Source organism: Pneumocystis murina (genome assembly GCF_000349005.2).
Source record: "Pneumocystis murina B123 chromosome Unknown supercont1.8, whole genome shotgun sequence".
NCBI lineage: Eukaryota > Fungi > Ascomycota > Pneumocystomycetes > Pneumocystales > Pneumocystaceae > Pneumocystis > Pneumocystis murina.
The window spans coordinates 369,362-385,781 of NW_017802366.1; the positions used below are offsets into that span (position 1 = coordinate 369,362).

At 25.8% G+C, this 16,420-nt stretch overlaps 8 protein-coding genes across 8 annotated transcripts; 4 read left to right on the top strand and 4 right to left on the bottom strand.

Moving 5' to 3' along the window:
- Window positions 1–39: 39 nt before the first annotated feature.
- Window positions 40–1,410, top strand: PNEG_01806 (hypothetical protein; the record flags this gene model as incomplete). The annotated part of the gene is made up of 7 exons (XM_007875584.1): window positions 40–342; window positions 387–541; window positions 590–656; window positions 707–758; window positions 801–925; window positions 972–1,247; window positions 1,292–1,410. The coding sequence occupies 7 exons, from the start codon at window positions 40–42 to the stop codon at window positions 1,364–1,366; spliced, it is 1,053 nt and encodes a 350-aa protein (XP_007873775.1). The 3' UTR covers window positions 1,367–1,410.
- Window positions 1,411–1,577: 167 nt separating this feature from the next.
- On the bottom strand, window positions 1,578–1,818 carry PNEG_04302 (hypothetical protein; the record flags this gene model as incomplete). The annotated part of the gene is given in 2 exon segments (XM_019757820.1): window positions 1,578–1,620; window positions 1,628–1,818. Coding segments are annotated over 2 exon segments (234 nt in total).
- Window positions 1,819–1,879: 61 nt separating this feature from the next.
- On the top strand, window positions 1,880–3,341 carry PNEG_01807 (hypothetical protein; the record flags this gene model as incomplete). The annotated part of the gene is made up of 6 exons (XM_007875585.1): window positions 1,880–1,920; window positions 1,969–2,394; window positions 2,436–2,552; window positions 2,595–2,656; window positions 2,696–3,254; window positions 3,302–3,341. The coding sequence occupies 6 exons, from the start codon at window positions 1,880–1,882 to the stop codon at window positions 3,339–3,341; spliced, it is 1,245 nt and encodes a 414-aa protein (XP_007873776.1).
- Window positions 3,342–3,501: 160 nt separating this feature from the next.
- Window positions 3,502–5,575, top strand: PNEG_01808 (hypothetical protein; the record flags this gene model as incomplete). Its single annotated transcript, XM_007875586.1, has 10 exons — window positions 3,502–3,815; window positions 3,859–3,916; window positions 3,961–4,045; window positions 4,087–4,196; window positions 4,242–4,437; window positions 4,484–4,555; window positions 4,604–4,731; window positions 4,773–4,892; window positions 4,938–5,235; window positions 5,280–5,575. The coding sequence occupies 10 exons, from the start codon at window positions 3,502–3,504 to the stop codon at window positions 5,573–5,575; spliced, it is 1,677 nt and encodes a 558-aa protein (XP_007873777.1).
- Window positions 5,576–5,676: 101 nt separating this feature from the next.
- PNEG_01809 (hypothetical protein) lies at window positions 5,677–6,105 on the bottom strand (the record flags this gene model as incomplete). Its single annotated transcript, XM_007875587.1, has 2 exons — window positions 5,677–5,934; window positions 5,977–6,105. 2 exons carry the CDS (start codon window positions 6,103–6,105, stop codon window positions 5,677–5,679), a joined length of 387 nt encoding a protein of 128 aa, XP_007873778.1.
- Window positions 6,106–6,462: 357 nt separating this feature from the next.
- Window positions 6,463–11,484, top strand: PNEG_01810 (hypothetical protein; the record flags this gene model as incomplete). Its single annotated transcript, XM_007875588.1, has 18 exons — window positions 6,463–6,629; window positions 6,680–6,683; window positions 6,745–6,894; window positions 6,933–7,298; window positions 7,344–7,559; window positions 7,611–7,823; window positions 7,865–8,158; window positions 8,203–9,127; window positions 9,169–9,282; window positions 9,327–9,640; window positions 9,685–9,931; window positions 9,972–10,079; window positions 10,126–10,373; window positions 10,417–10,503; window positions 10,547–10,615; window positions 10,661–10,786; window positions 10,832–11,149; window positions 11,194–11,484. The coding sequence occupies 18 exons, from the start codon at window positions 6,463–6,465 to the stop codon at window positions 11,437–11,439; spliced, it is 4,212 nt and encodes a 1,403-aa protein (XP_007873779.1). The 3' UTR covers window positions 11,440–11,484.
- Window positions 11,485–11,848: 364 nt separating this feature from the next.
- On the bottom strand, window positions 11,849–13,334 carry PNEG_01811 (hypothetical protein; the record flags this gene model as incomplete). Its single annotated transcript, XM_007875590.1, has 9 exons — window positions 11,849–11,936; window positions 11,989–12,055; window positions 12,097–12,537; window positions 12,582–12,634; window positions 12,679–12,745; window positions 12,787–12,838; window positions 12,885–13,095; window positions 13,140–13,155; window positions 13,199–13,334. 9 exons carry the CDS (start codon window positions 13,332–13,334, stop codon window positions 11,849–11,851), a joined length of 1,131 nt encoding a protein of 376 aa, XP_007873781.1.
- Window positions 13,335–14,259: 925 nt separating this feature from the next.
- Window positions 14,260–15,533, bottom strand: PNEG_01812 (hypothetical protein; the record flags this gene model as incomplete). Its single annotated transcript, XM_007875592.1, has 6 exons — window positions 14,260–14,475; window positions 14,520–14,777; window positions 14,823–14,975; window positions 15,026–15,080; window positions 15,130–15,213; window positions 15,265–15,533. The coding sequence occupies 6 exons, from the start codon at window positions 15,531–15,533 to the stop codon at window positions 14,260–14,262; spliced, it is 1,035 nt and encodes a 344-aa protein (XP_007873783.1).
- Window positions 15,534–16,420: the final 887 nt, after the last annotated feature.

A 16,420-nucleotide genomic window follows, 5' to 3' on the forward strand; every position in this document is an offset into this window, starting at 1 on the left:
AAAAAAGAAAGATATTCATATATATATAAATATAAAGAAATGAAAAATGGACTTTTATCGAAAAAAAAACAACGAAATTTCAAACAATTAACACTACCTTCACAAACACGCAGAGAGTCATCGCAAATATTATTAAATACACATTCATCAAGAAGCACAGATGATTCTCATAGGTACCATAATAGTCTTTTGGAACAACTTGAGATTCTTGAAATTGGAGTTGAATTTAAGCTTAATTTGTGCCAAGAAGATCTTCAAATATTGGGTGATATTGGAGCAGGAAATAGTGGTACGGTAACTAAAGCTCTTCATCTTCCTACAAAAACTATCATAGCTAAAAAAGTTCTATTATACAAAAATTTAATAGACTTCTAACTTTTTTAAAGGTTATACATATCGAAGCAAAACCTACTGTCAGAAAACAAATACTTAGAGAGTTGCAAATCATGCATGATTGCAATAGTCCATATATAGTCTCGTTTTATGGAGCATTTATGAATGGAAATGATATTAATATTTGCATGGAATACATGGATTGCGGGTAAATTTCTTTTTTTTTTTTTCAACATTTAATACTAATATTATTCAGCTCTTTAGATAGGATATCTAAATATGGAGCTATAGAAGTGAATATTTTAGGGAAAATTAGCATCGCGGTTTATAAATGATAATTATGTTTATATACATATATATTTATTTAAATTAGGTTGTAGAGGGACTAACATATTTATATAATGTTCATCGAATAATTCATAGAGGTCAGATCCTTATAATAGATGATTATGAATTGAAAATGTTAGACGTTAAACCAAGTAATATTCTAGTTAATTCTCACGGACAAATCAAACTTTGTGATTTTGGGGTATCAGGAAAGCTTATAAATTCAACAGCCGATACGTTTGTGGGTACTTCGACATATATGTCGGTAAAGATATCTTCCTTTATTTTCTAAATCACTTTTAATTCATTAGCCTGAACGTATCCAAGGAGCAAAATATAGCGTTAAATCTGACGTTTGGTCTCTCGGAATGACTCTTTTGGAATTGGCCATTGGACGTTTCCCATTGACATCAAACTCAGATGCTCCTACTGCTGGAACTATGGGAATCTTAGACCTATTACAAAGAATAGTACACGAATCTGCTCCAACTTTACCAAAGGGGAAATTTCCAGAAGACTTAGATAATTTTATTAGTACATGCCTCAATAAAGATTTAAAAATACGACCTAATCCTCAGGAACTTTTGGTTATTTTTTTTTTTAATTAAAATATATTTTAACAAATAATCAGGATCATCATTATATAATAAACTCGCGGAAACAAGACGTTAATTTAGAAGCATGGGCCAAAGAAATGCTCAAGTAATATGAAACAAATGGAAAATTATAATTTATATATGTACATTTTTAACACCGTATCATATTTTACAGCGGGGAGTTTTAAACAATTATATAACATATGCTAATTCCATATATATTTAATTCACAATAAATTCATTCATAAAAAAAGGTATATCTGATAATAATTCTTTGCCGTCTTTATAGATTATTTTGAATATTTATATATCTCTGATTTATTAGTTTCTAATATCCCAGGACACAAAAGAGCATATTTGTATTCTAAAACTTTTTTTTTTTCAATAATAGATTTAAATTTTGAAAACATCCCGATTTTATGAATAATTTACAATGTCTATATTTTTTTCGCCCTTGATACAAAATATATATTCCAAGGATACCAAAAGTTAGTATGCTTGTAAGTTTGCATGAAAAGCATTGATTCTTTTCCAATATCTCTCCTGTATTTTTTTCTGTCATTGTAATTTAAACTTTATACAGAATTCGAAAAAAATCACTTTAAAAATATTAATTAAAAAAAATGAACTCTATAAAGACTTTATTCATCCTTAATAAAAAAGGGTTAATTATTCTAAGATAATTATTTTTTTAAATATCTAATTTAATTAGAAATATAATTTTTGAACACCATTGGTATGGGCATACTTCAAAAAATATTGTCGCTTTATTTATATCAGAATATAAGAAAAATATATTTCATGAAAATTCACATATACCTATTATATCATGTAAAGATGGCATCTTAATTCATATAGAATACAACAATATTATTCTTTTGTGTGTAATAGCATCAGAAATAGATCCATTATATGTTATTGAGTTCTTATATCGTATTGTAGATATTCTTGAGGAATATCTAGGACAAGATGCTACAAAAAAATTAGTTTTAGAAAAAAATTTCGAGATCATTATTCAATTATTGAACGAGATGATGGACTATGGATATCCAATGATAACTGAACCTAATGCCTTGAAAGATATCATTCCTCCTCCTGATACAGTAAACAAAATATTAAACATAGCTGGACTGAAGAGGTATTAACTACTCTTATTTTATTTTTAAACTAAAATTATAGATCTTGTATACCATCAGGTATTCTATCCCCAATTATATGGAGAAAAGCAAATGTAAAACATTCAAGAGATGATTTCTTCATAGATATAATTGAAGAGCTCAAGGCAATAATTAATAAGTATTATCTAAAAAATTATTATATTTTTTTTATTCAAAATAGACATGGAAAATTTATAACTTTATTTTCAAAAGGAAAAATTATATGTCTTTCCAATATTTCAGGTAAACAATATACAGAAGAATCTATTTTAACTATTATAGGTGTTCCTAATATAATTTTAAATATGAAATCTAAATATCATCTTTTTTATTCATCATTTCATCCTTGTTTATATTCATCACATCAAACACCATCATTAGAACAATTATCTTTCATACCGCCTGATGGAAAATTTACCTTAATGACTTATGGAATTGAGCTTTCTGATATGCTTCCTTCATCTTTACCAATTTCTATTGAAATAAAATCTGGTCCAAATGTTGGAGATTTCGAAATAAAATTAAATATTTTTAATCACCTTATCAACAATATCACTATTGCTATTCCAATATCAGAATCATGTCAGTTAAAATATTCAAAATCTACACATGGAAATATTATATTTGAATCTAAACATGAAAAAAAAAAGATTATATGGAAATTAAACAAGACTGAAACTTGTTCTTTTGCTTCTATGAAATTTACCCTTGATAAAATGAAAATTCCTCCTAATTATCTTATAACAAAATTTACATGTACTGGATGGATTATTAGCAATATCAAAGTAGAAAGTCTTAAAATAATAAGCAATCCAGATGCCAAGTATTATAAAGGCATTAGGTAATCTTCTAAATATTTAAGTAAGTTTTTATTAATATTTTTTCAAGATATACAACTGTAGCAAATGAAATAGTAGTAAGATTTTGAACTTAATCACATATATTTAATTAAACCACATTTTTCAAAACAATTTATTTATAATTAATCTATTATTTTATTATCATATATTTATACTTTAAACATATCGACAACCATCTTTTTGTAAAATATTAAAAAACCAAGATTTTTGTGATTTTGAATCAAAAAAATGATAGACGATTTGTCAGACGAACTTTTAGCATTGGCAGGTCATAAAGATATTGAAACTGTCCCTCAGAAAAAAAAATCAGGCCATAAGAAAAAGGCATCTCAAAAACAATTTCAAGATAAAAAATATAATGGAAATTATAAAAAATCTTTAAGAAACAATGATGATTCAAATGGTGAATTGTATTCAAGCGAGTATAGCACAGAAAGCGAGAACTTGATCTCAAGAGAAGATGACGATAATGATTACCTTGAAGAATACACTGTTCCTTATGTTCTAGAAGGCAAATTCAAAGATGAAGAGGATCGTAAAAGGTATTTGTTAAAAATGATCATTTGTATCTAAAAAAATCGAAAGGATAATGGGTATGAATGAAGTGGAAAGAGAATCTATTCTTTATGAACGAGAAGAGGAGGTAACCTATAAGATATTCGCAAAAAAAGTTATATACGTGTTTAGACACAAAAATTACAAGAAAAAAAAGAATTAGCAAAGAGAATAAGGCAAGAAAAATTTTCTATAAAAAAAGAATTAAAAACAAGACGTTAGAATCCAGTTTATAAACACATTTGCTAATTATTATAGGGTCTGCACGAGAAACAAAAGGAAAAGGAGAGGAGACTGCTTCAAAAAGAGACAAATTAACAGAGCTTAAGAGAAAAAGAGAAGAAAAATCCAATAAAACTGACTCGAAAGTATGCAACTATTCTTACATGTATTTTTGTACTTATTTCAAATAGTTGGATGATAAAACGTTCAATAAAAGAACGAAAGAGGAACTAGACAAGAAATATGGAAATAAGCATGGCTCCAGAAGTTTCGAAGATAAAGAAGATTCTTCTGTCCTTGATTTGAATGATGTAAATAATACTAGACTTGGAAGAAAACATTTTGCAAAGTTTCTTTTTCATCCTCTATTTGAAGGAGTTATAGCAGGTATAAATTGATATAATATCAAAAAGTATATGATTGAAATTTTTAGGTTGTTTTACTAGAGTAAAAATAGGTGAAAACCCTCAAGGTAAAAGTGTATATCGAGTTTGCCAAGTTAAAGGTATACTATTTTTACTAAAAAATATGGGAAAATCTAATTATAACTAAGGGTTACAACCTAGTGCAAAAATCTATTCTTTTGAAGGGGTACTTTCTAATCAAAAACTAGAATGTATACATGGTGCAAGCGTAAAAACATTTGAAATAACATTTGTTTCGAATTCGGCTATTACTCAAGTAATATTGTCAAACATATTGAATTTCTTTAATTTATTTAGAAAGAATTTGATAGATGGACACAGCAACTTAAGGAAGATAAAATAGCTACACCTAAAAAATCATTAATTGAAAAAAAAATAACAGAACTTAGTCTAATGACACAACATAAATTAACAGACGTGAGTTTTTCCGCCAAAATTTATAAAATATATAACTTTTTCAAGTCAGAAATATCAGATATGATAGCACGACGAAAAGCGTTACAGAAAATTCCAGGAAATATAGCTATAGAGAAAACACAGCTAAAAAAAACTAGAGATATTGCAATTGCTCATGGAGATGAGAAAGAAGCACAAAGATTAACGGAAAAACTAAATACTCTTGAAGAATTGTCAGAAAAACGAAGACATATTTTGACTGATTCAGATAAATTTGCAAAATTAAATGAAAAAAATAGGAAAGCCAACCTAGATACAATTAGACAGGCAGAAATTCAAGCTAATGAGGAACGTAGAAAAAAAGGTAATGTTTATTAATATATATACAAATAATTTTTAATATTATAGATTCTTCCCCGATATTAGTAAATCCATTCTCAAGACTTAAAACTAATCCAAAAATATTTTACGATAATATCTTAGAATTACAAGACTCTACTTTACCTAAAACTGATAATTCAGATAAAAACATACAAACAGTTGACGCTTATGCAAAAATAAATATAATAGATACGAAAGAAACAGAAAATACAAAGACAAATATACCAGAAAACACAACACCTAAAACTATAAGAATAAAAACTCTTAATAACATTGATGAGATAATTTCTCAAAGCAATTTCGATTTAGATTTTGATATATAATGTTAAAATTATGGTCTAATTTCTTCCAAATATATACAAATTGAAAATTAAAAGCAAAAAACATTAACAATAAAAGAATTAAAAATGTTGATTCGTATTTTTTAATTTAAATAATCCGAAAGTGTCCAATTGCTTTTAAATCCAGCTAATAATATAGATGCTATTACAAATGATATTAATCCAAATAAATAGAAGCACCGCTTCCCCCATTTTATTTCTTCCTCTTTAACATATTCAAAATACATTTGTTGCTGTTCATCTTTAAAATGATTCTTTTTAAAAAATCCATAATGTATTAATCCAATATATGCTCCAATTAAAAGAATAGGAAATGGAAATAGAATTCCCCAAAAAAACAACTTAATTCTTTAATATATTTCAATTAAACTTATAAATATCACCTTATAGCATTTTGTTCCAGAAAATGCTCCTATCTGAGATTCATTTAAATTTAAAAGGTCAAATAATTCTTTTTTATTTTTAGCAGATACACTGGCTTGATAGGAAGGAAGTTCATTATTATCGGACATTTTTATAATAAACAATTTTTAATTCATGAAATATTTCAAATATTATATTTTATTTACATGCTATTTATAATTAGACATTAAAAAAACAATACGTTTTTATTGACATGAATTCCTATTATTCCAGTCGAACTCCACTCAAAAATCTATTATTTAAAAAATCAAAAAAAATTAAAAAAATATAAAAAAAAACACAATTCTTCATAAAACAAACTTTCCACAAAAAACAAAAATATCCATTATTTACATAAAAATCTTTTTTTACTTATAATCCTATCAATGATTTAATTTCATATATAGATAAAAGTTACCATAACAACAGAATCAAATGAAATTATGTAAAATATATAAAAAGGATAAATGAAGGAACAAGTTGTAGACCAACTTCCGAAGCAGATTAAACATATTGAATTTGGCGTATTTGGGCCAAAGGATATAATAAGACAGGGTGTTTTAGAGATTTCAACAAGAGAACTATATAATATAGTAGATAGATCTACAGTACATAATGGAGCTCTTGATAAAAGGTAAGTTTTTAATGATATTTTAAATATATTTTTCTAAAAAGATGTCAAAGAATGGTAAGAGAAAAATTTAAGAGGATTAAGAAAAAGTTGTTGAAATATATCTAAATATACTTAGGGAACCTCAGATAAACAGACACTCTGTGAAACTTGTGGAGAAAAAATGGTAACATGTGTTGGTCATTTTGGATATGTGAAGCTAGTACTTCCAGTGTTTCATATAGGATATTTTAAGACTATTATTACAATACTTCAGAATATTTGCAAGGTAAATTAAAAATTTATAAAAAATATAATATATTATAGGATTGTTCAAAAATATTATTAGAATTAAAAGATATTCATAGTTTTTTGAAAGAATTAAGAAAAGCAGAAGCGGATAATCTAAAAAAATCACAAATATGCAAACGTATAAATGACACATGTAAAAAAATAAGAATATGTCCTAATTGTCAGAGTACGCAAGGTGTTATTAAAAAAGTTGGAGCATTAAAAATAATTCATGAAAAATTCAAATATAATAAAAAAAATAGTCAAGAAGAAATAGAATTTCGAAAAACTTTTGAAACAGTTTTGAATTCTACACCTGATATGAAAACTCATCTTTCCAAGGCTCATGATGATCTAAATCCTCTCAAAGTCTTAAATTTATTTAAACAAATTCCTCCCATGGTAATATCAACTATAAACATTTTGTACTGTTTTTAATTGTCATAGGACTGTGAACTTTTAGGTATAAATTCATTAAAAGGCAGACCAGAAATGTTTATTTGGCAATGTATACCTGCCCCTCCTGTTTGCGTAAGACCATCTATTTCTCAGGATGGCGCTAGCACCGAAGATGATTTAACAGTTAAACTAACAGAAATCATATGGACCAACTCATTAATTAAAAGTGCATTGGAAAAAGGAACTCCTATTCAAAATTTAATGGTATTTTTTTCATTTTTTTTTCTAAATCAAGCTAATTTTGATTAATATAAGGAACAATGGGATTACTTACAATTATGTGTTGCTATGTATATTAATAGTGAATTGCCTGGAATATATTCACAAACAAATACAAAGCCTATGAGAGGGTTCTGTCAGAGATTGAAAGGAAAGCAAGGCCGATTTAGAGGAAATCTATCAGGAAAAAGAGTTGATTTTTCTGCAAGAACTGTAATTGGGCCAGATCCTAATCTTTCTATTGACCAGGTTAATAAAATTTTATTATTTTAATTGATTAATTAATAAAGGTCGCCATTCCTGAACAAATCGCTAAAATTTTAACCTATCCGGAAAGAGTAACACATCATAATATTGAACAACTAAAAAAAGCTATAATAAATGGACCAAACATTCATCCTGGGGCGAATTATATTATAAATCAAGATAACAGATTTAAAAAATTTTTAAAATTTGGAAATCGTCAAAAAATATCATTAGAACTTAAAATTGGTGATATCGTTGAACGCCATATTCGTGACAATGATATTGTTTTATTTAATCGTCAGCCTTCTTTGCATAAACTTAGTATATTATGCCACAGAGTACACTTTTCCTTATTTTCAAATAAAAGACTCATAAAATTTAGGTAAAAGTTCGCCCATGGAAAACTTTTAGATTTAATGAATGTGTTTGTAATCCATACAATGCTGATTTTGATGGAGATGAAATGAACTTACATGTACCACAAACAGAGGAAGCACGAGCAGAAGCAATAGAACTAATGAATGTAAAAAACAACCTCGTAACGCCTCGCAATGGCGAACCAATTATTGCAGCAATACAAGATTTTATTACTGCGTCTTATTTAATTAGCCAAAAAGATAATTTTTATGATAGAAAAACATTTACACATATGTGCTCTTTTATGGTAGATGCTTGTAAAAATATTGATTTACCTCATCCCGTTATCATAAAACCAGTAACATTATGGACAGGAAAGCAGATATTTAATGTACTCATGAGACCTAATAAAAGTTCTCCAGTAATGGTCAATTTAGATGCAAAAACCAGATCATTTAGTTCTCCAAAGGGAGTGCCTGATCTTTGTGTTAATGACGGATATTTACTTATACGTTCAAGTGAAATTATGTGCGGCGTTATGGATAAATCAACAGTAGGAGATGGCAAAAAAAATTCTATATTTTATGTTATTTTAAAGAATTATGGTCCTGATGAAGCAGCAGAAGCTATGAACCGACTTTCGAAATTATGTTCAAGATGGCTAGGGAATCAAGGCTTTTCAATTGGAATAAATGACGTTCAACCAGGAGTTTTATTAAGAGAAAAGAAAGAAAGCCTAGTGAAAGCAGCATATCAATCCTGTGATGATTTAATTCATGCTTTGTCATCTGGAAAACTCGAAAATCAGCCAGGCTGTGATGCAGAACAAACATTGGAAGCAAAAGTATCTGGGATACTTTCAAAAGTTCGAGAAGATGTTGGCCAAATTTGCATGAGTGAACTAGCAAAAACAAATGCATCCTTAATTATGGCTACATGCGGTTCAAAAGGTCAGAGTTATTATATCTTTTATGCATAAATAACTCTATAGGTTCTAAAATTAATGTTTCACAAATGGTATCTTGCGTAGGACAACAAATTATTAGCGGTTCTAGAGTTCCAAATGGATTTCAGGATAGAAGTTTGCCACATTTTCAAAAAAACGGTAAATCTCTCTATAGTTAAATAAATAAACTGATTCGTTATCAGCAAAACAACCTCCTGCAAAAGGATTTGTAAAAAATTCATTTTATTCCGGCTTAACACCTACAGAATTCTTATTTCACGCTATATCTGGAAGAGAAGGGCTTGTTGATACAGCAGTAAAAACTGCAGAAACGGGATATATGTCTAGAAGATTAATGAAGTCACTCGAAGACTTATCATTACAATATGATGGAACTGTCCGTAATTCATCATCCGGAATTGTGCAATTTATATATGGAGATGATGGACTAGATCCAACTTATTTAGAAGGAGATATCTGCCCTGTCGAATTTACGAGAACATGGAACCATTGTCATGTAAATTGTGCTAAATATATAAAACAGAAAATTAATTGAACTAGAACATAACATCTAAAATACCATCGAAAAAGCTCCTTCCTTATGAAATCATGAAAATCACATATAAATATCTTGAATTTCCTGAATTTAAGGATTGTACAGAAAACTTTAAAGACTCATTATTAAATTATATTCAAAAAAATGTTGCAGAGCGTTTATCAACTATTCGAAAAAGAAAAAACCTTGCACCTTTTCTTGAAAAGCCTTCTGATTCTGAATATCAAAATATCAGCACTAACGAATTAAAAAGTTAAAGATTTTTTTCTTGAATTTTAACTGACTTCTATAGCTGATTCTGAAAAAATCGTAGATAATATTTTTAAAGTTACTGAAATCCAGCTTTTAACATATTTACAAATGTGTTTACAGAAATACATAAAATCAAAAGTCGAGCCTGGTATTCTATTTTTCCTAATATATCTACATAATTTAACTTTTTTTAGGAACAGCTGTTGGCGCAGTAGGTGCACAATCAATTGGAGAGCCAGGAACACAGATGACTTTAAAGACTTTTCATTTCGCAGGAGTTGCATCTATGAATGTTACACTAGGTGTGCCTAGAATTAAGGAGATTATAAATGCAGCCAAAGTCATTAGTACGCCTATTATAACATGCAAACTTGTAGCAGAAAATGACATACGGTCTGCTCGTGTAGTAAAAGGTCGTATTGAAAAAACATATATGAAAGATGTATATAATATTAGCTTTATTTCAATACATTAATTATAACTAGATAACAAAGTTTATAGAAGAAGTCTATGGCCCTACTTCCTCATATATTGGTATAAAGATTGATTGGAATACTATAAACAAGTTGCAAGTATAAATATTTTTTATATTGATCTTAATTTAAATAAAAATAGCTAGAAATAACAATTAATGAAATTGCTGCTTCGATTTTGCAAACACCAAAATTAAAATTTTCAAATACGGTAGTTATTATTATATATAATAACTTTAATATTAATATTTATTAGAAAATCACTGTTAATGAAGATAAAATAAAAGTATATGTATCATGTGATGATAAAAATAAAGATTTCGATGAAATTTATTACAAACTACAACATTATAAGCGGATATTGCCCCATGTTATAGTTAAGGTTATTTTCTTACAAATATATTACTCAAATTAATATAATTTCTAGGGTATTCCAACTACCTCAAGAGCTGTTATAAATATAGATGAAAATGGGAATAATACTCTTCTTGTAGAAGGGTATGGTCTTCGAGATGTAATAAATACTGATGGTGTCGTTGGAACAAAAACGTCTACAAATCATATTATGGAAATGAAACAGGTTCTTGGAATAGAAGCAGCTAGAGCTTCTATCATTAAAGAAATTGATATAACAATGAGTTCCCATGGAATGAATATCGATCCCCGGCATGTTATGTTATTAGGAGATGTCATGACATATAAAGGAGAAATTTTAGGAATCACACGATTTGGTGTAGCAAAAATGGTATAAATTCCCTTTTTATGCAAAATTTACTAAATATTATCAAGAAAAATAGTGTTTTGATGCTTGCATCTTTTGAAAAAACAGCAGATCATCTTTTTGACGCAGCAGCTCGATTAACAAAAGATTCAATAGAAGGTGTTTCAGAATGTATTATTCTTGGGAAAACAGCCCCAATTGGAACAGGAATTTTTCGTCTTATTAGAAGAATTGACATAAAAGAGCATCATAAACCCAAACCTCTTCTTTTTGATAATTCTTATTTTTATAGAGTTAATACTTTTGTAAAATGATTTTCTTATAATGTTTAACATTTCTAAATGATTAAATATTTTACCACATATATGATAAAAAAGAAAACAGTTAGTGTCTATATCATGTAAATAAATGCTATAATCATAATGATTTGAATGTTTTTTAAATAAGTATATATATTAATACTTTAGCTGTTTTTATTAAAATATATAATATACAAAAATTAAAAAAAATCGTTTCATATATATATAATTTTTTAGCATAACTATTCTTTGTTCAGACAAATTCTTAATGAATGAATAAATGCAAATTCACAAATTAGTTTCTAAATAAAACTTGAATATGTCTAGAAAACAAATATCAAAAAATACCATATTTCATATAATTATATAATCAAATATTTCAACTTTTCATTTATTTTCCATTCTTATAATAATTTTTTTAATTTCATTTTTTTATTCGTTTTCCAAAGGATCTTTCAATGTCTAAATTATCAAAAACATAGTCATTATACTTTAAAGCTGCCTTATTTTCCCTATATATAAAAATAATTAGCTATAAAGTATTATATGAAGTAAAAGATTAACCTCTTGTAATCATTTTTTTGTTTGTTTCTTATTTCAGGAAATGTAGGCAAAAGAGAAGGGTCTTGAGCTTATAACAATTAGATAACAAAATATATCAGAAAGCAATACCCAGGGGAGATTCCTGAAAATATTCATGGTTTAAAGCAGCTTTCGCCGAAATCCGTTTTTCAGGATTATAAGTAAGAAGACAATTTATTAAATCCTTTGTTGTTGTTGTTTGATTGGAAAATTTCTGTTTTATCATATTACTTTTGTTCGAAAAAAAAAGAAAGTGTCTAGAAAGAGGAAGTTTTCCAAATTCTGGCCAAATAGCTTCATTGGGGGCGCCAAGTAAATTAACTATCAATTGAACTTGTTCTGTTTCGTTTTTTCCAGGAAAAAGAGGTGCTGATGTTATTAATTCTCCTAAAATACATCCAACAGACCAAAGATCAACACTACTAGTATAATTCTTTTTTCCAAAAAGCAATTCCGGAGATCTATACCAAATAGTTACAACATGAGGAGTCATCCCATTTTCTCTATATTCCCGAGCCATTCCAAAATCAGCTATAACAATTAAATATAGACTTTTTTATATTTTAAAGAAATACCTATTTTTAGAATACCCTTTGCATTTAAAAGTAGATTAGACATTTTTAAATCTCTAAAATACAATTAATAAATAAACTGTATAAATTTTTAAAACACCTATGAATAATATTTTGTCTATGTAAATATTCTACACCTTCTAGAAGCTGCTTTATTAGGCATTTTACTAAATAATAAATATATATATATATATTAAACAAATTATACCTTCTGATTGTGTATATTTTACGCATATAGTATCCATCATACTTGCCATGTCCTCAAAAAATTAGAAATCCTTTATTTAATTGTATATTTAGACAAACTTGTTCGCAATATTCTTCTACCATATAAATATCATCAAGTGCTTCTCCTACCGCTACTTCTAAAACACTTATAATATTCTTATGTTTTAAAGATCTCAGAAGAGATATTTCTCTTAATGCTGTAATAGGAATCCCAGAATATCTATCATTATCAAAAATACGTACTGCTTTAAGTGCAACAATAGTATTGTTTCTTTTATCTTTTGCACGACTAAAAAAATAAGATGTTTTCAAATATTCATATATCCACTGTACTATACAACCCCATATGCTGTTTTTCTTATTAAATAATCATATTTTACTTAAATATTTACTTCCTTCACCAATTCTATTAAGTTTCTCAAAATCGCAAATAGATATACAGGTTCCAAGATATAAGTCTTTATAACTTATGTCTACTTCTATTTTCTCGCCAGTAACAGAATGAATCTTAAGATAAGATGGGCTCATAGTTTTAAAAGAATTTTATAAAAAATCTTAAGTCGATTTTCGACAATTTTCATTATAAAATTACAAGTTAATCTAATCTTTAAAGTTACAGAAAAATCATATATATATTGATTAAATATTATTCAAAATATATTTTTTTCGAATATATATGTATTTGAATTTATAATTTTCATGATTAAATATTTATAAAATGTTTATTTTTTTAAAATTTATACTATATATTTAAGTCATTAGAATAGTATAAACCTTTTTTTCTATGAATAAGGAAAAATCGACTAAAAAACAATATATTTAATAGTTTTATCAAGTAATTTCTCCTATATTTATATCAAATTTATAAAATTAATATACATATATATAAATATAAGTTTAAAAATTATTTTTATAAAAGTTTAATTAAAGTACAATTATTTTTTTTAATAATATATTTAATATTTTTAAATAGGTAAAATCTTTTTTATTTATTAGTCCTTTTATTTATAATTTTTTATAATGACTAAGTAAAAAATAATTTATTATTATGAATATTTTTTAAAATATGTAATTATTTAATTAGAAAATATATTCATAATAAAAAATCAAAAAGTACCTGATTAACCTGTTTGATATATTCTATAATAGAAGAATAATAATGTTTCTCAATAACATTATAAATGACTTATTCAGAATTAGAAAATTTTACTATTTAAATACAATTTTTCTAGATCGAAATGCTATTTAAATTCATATTTTTTTGAAATTATAAATAGAATTTTATATTTTTTAGGTTATAAGAAGTAAATTATAATAATCAGAAATATTAATATAAAAAATCATAAATTTATCATACACAATAAGGCTTGACACATATTAAAATGACCTTATTAGTATTAAATTGCATACAATTAATATTAATTAGAATCAATTATCTCGATATTTTTTTTGCTTATTTATCTTCCCAAAATTCATATTTATGTATTTCTTTTTTTATAAGATCTATGAGCTCAAAAATATTATCTTTATTTGTTTCCTTTTTTGTTTCTTCTGAGAAGTCCGAAAGAGTATAATTTTCAGTTTGAACACCTTTTGCCATCTTAATCAAAAAAGCAAGAAGCTGACGCCGAGATTCTTGAAAAATAAAACAATCAAGAATATCTTTTATCTAAATCTTTAAAAAGCTATATCTTTAGTTGAAACAATACATACTAAATCTTTTAATGAATCAATTCTTTTATTATTATATATAATGAAATTTTTTAAAATATGAAGTCTTTCTCTGTCAATCCTAGATTCCCTTAGCCTCTTAAGTAAATCATGAACACTTATATCATCTTCAGAATTATCTGATACAGATAAAACATCTTTATTAGGACTAATTGTACTTATTAGAGACCTAGAAGGGTCATATGAAGAACTAATAGTAAAATAATTTCCATCATCTTCACTCCTAGGATCATCAAAACACTTAAATAAATTAATTGTATATATAAAAAGAAAAAAACCAATTACACATTGTCGCTGTCTTACCCATTTTCGTCTTCTCACAAAACTATGAAACCAAATAGATGTTCCATACCATCTCTTCGACTTAAAAGAAAAAGAATATGACCATCCATCAGGATCTACATTTCCATACATGTCAATTCTCCATTTATCCCATGTCTAAATATCCAAATTAAAGATATAAATAAAAAGGTTTAATTTGAAATTACCCATCTCCAAGAGGGATCAGGACAAGTTGCAGTAAATATATTAACAGGAGAATATCTAGAGGTATGTATTATTTTTATTTTTTATAGTTAAAATTAATATATACCGGAAATTTTTATCTGTCCAAGGAGATGGATCAAAAAAAAATAATGAATTTGCTGAAAAGATTAAAGTTCCACATAAGGAGATACTAAATTATCTTAAAAAAATAATATTTAATACTTACTATATATTATTATACCCTCTTTGATTTTCATATAACACATCAACTACTGTATTTTTTTTTCCATTTTTGCATTCATTATTTTCATCTTTATCATATTCAAACACTACTATATCAACTTTATTCAAACCTTTAAATTGCATATTATCTCCGCATGGCCTTATTATTTCTTGAATTCTTTCATAATCATATCGTTGATCTTTTAATTCTATCTGATGCAAATTTCCATTTGAAAGAACCTGTTCTTTTGGAATTTTTAAAAATGATTTCTTCTTTTTAATTATCATCTATTCTGTTCAATTTATATATTTTATTAAAAATACTGACTTTTATAACTTTTTTTCTTAATTTCCATGCTTTTTATATAACTCTATTTTTTCAAACTGATAAAAAGCCTAATATAAAAACCCTGATAAAGATTAGGATCTTCTAAGATTTTATACAGGAGTTAAAAACAAATTTTATATATATTTAATTTTTATTAATTTTCTGACGTTAAATATATTATATTTTAATATAAAATTATTTTAAATATATAAAAATCATTTAAATATATAATAAAAAACTTTGTAATTCGTTTTTTTTTGAAAAGTAAAGCTTAAAAATAAATTAAACATATATTTCATTTTCATAAAAATATATTATATTTTATATTTATTTTCTAGATAAATATAAAAATACAATTAATTACCTAAGAATAAAAGAAATATATAGATAATATAATAAATTTATGATGACTATTTCATAAATCAAATTGATAGTTATAATGACGATGAATATTAAAGCAATATTTTTGAATTTTACTTTCGTATAAATAATAAAACTTAATATTTATAATTTTTTATAAAATAAAAGATCATATACTAATTTTTTTAAAAACAATTTCTAAATAACTAATTATTGTTAATAAAAAAAATATATAACAACTTAATTTATAATATTCATGATAATATTTAAAATATTTTTTTCTAAAATTACAATAATTATTTTTAATATTTTCAAAATTTATAATTTCGAATATTATTTTAATATTTTTAAAAATTGTCTTGATAATCATGGGATAATTATAGTTTAATAAGAATACTTTATTCTATTATTATTCATTATATTAATACACAGGCATATTTAATTTAAGAACCCACTATAGAATTAATAAAAAATTGTTTTAATAAAT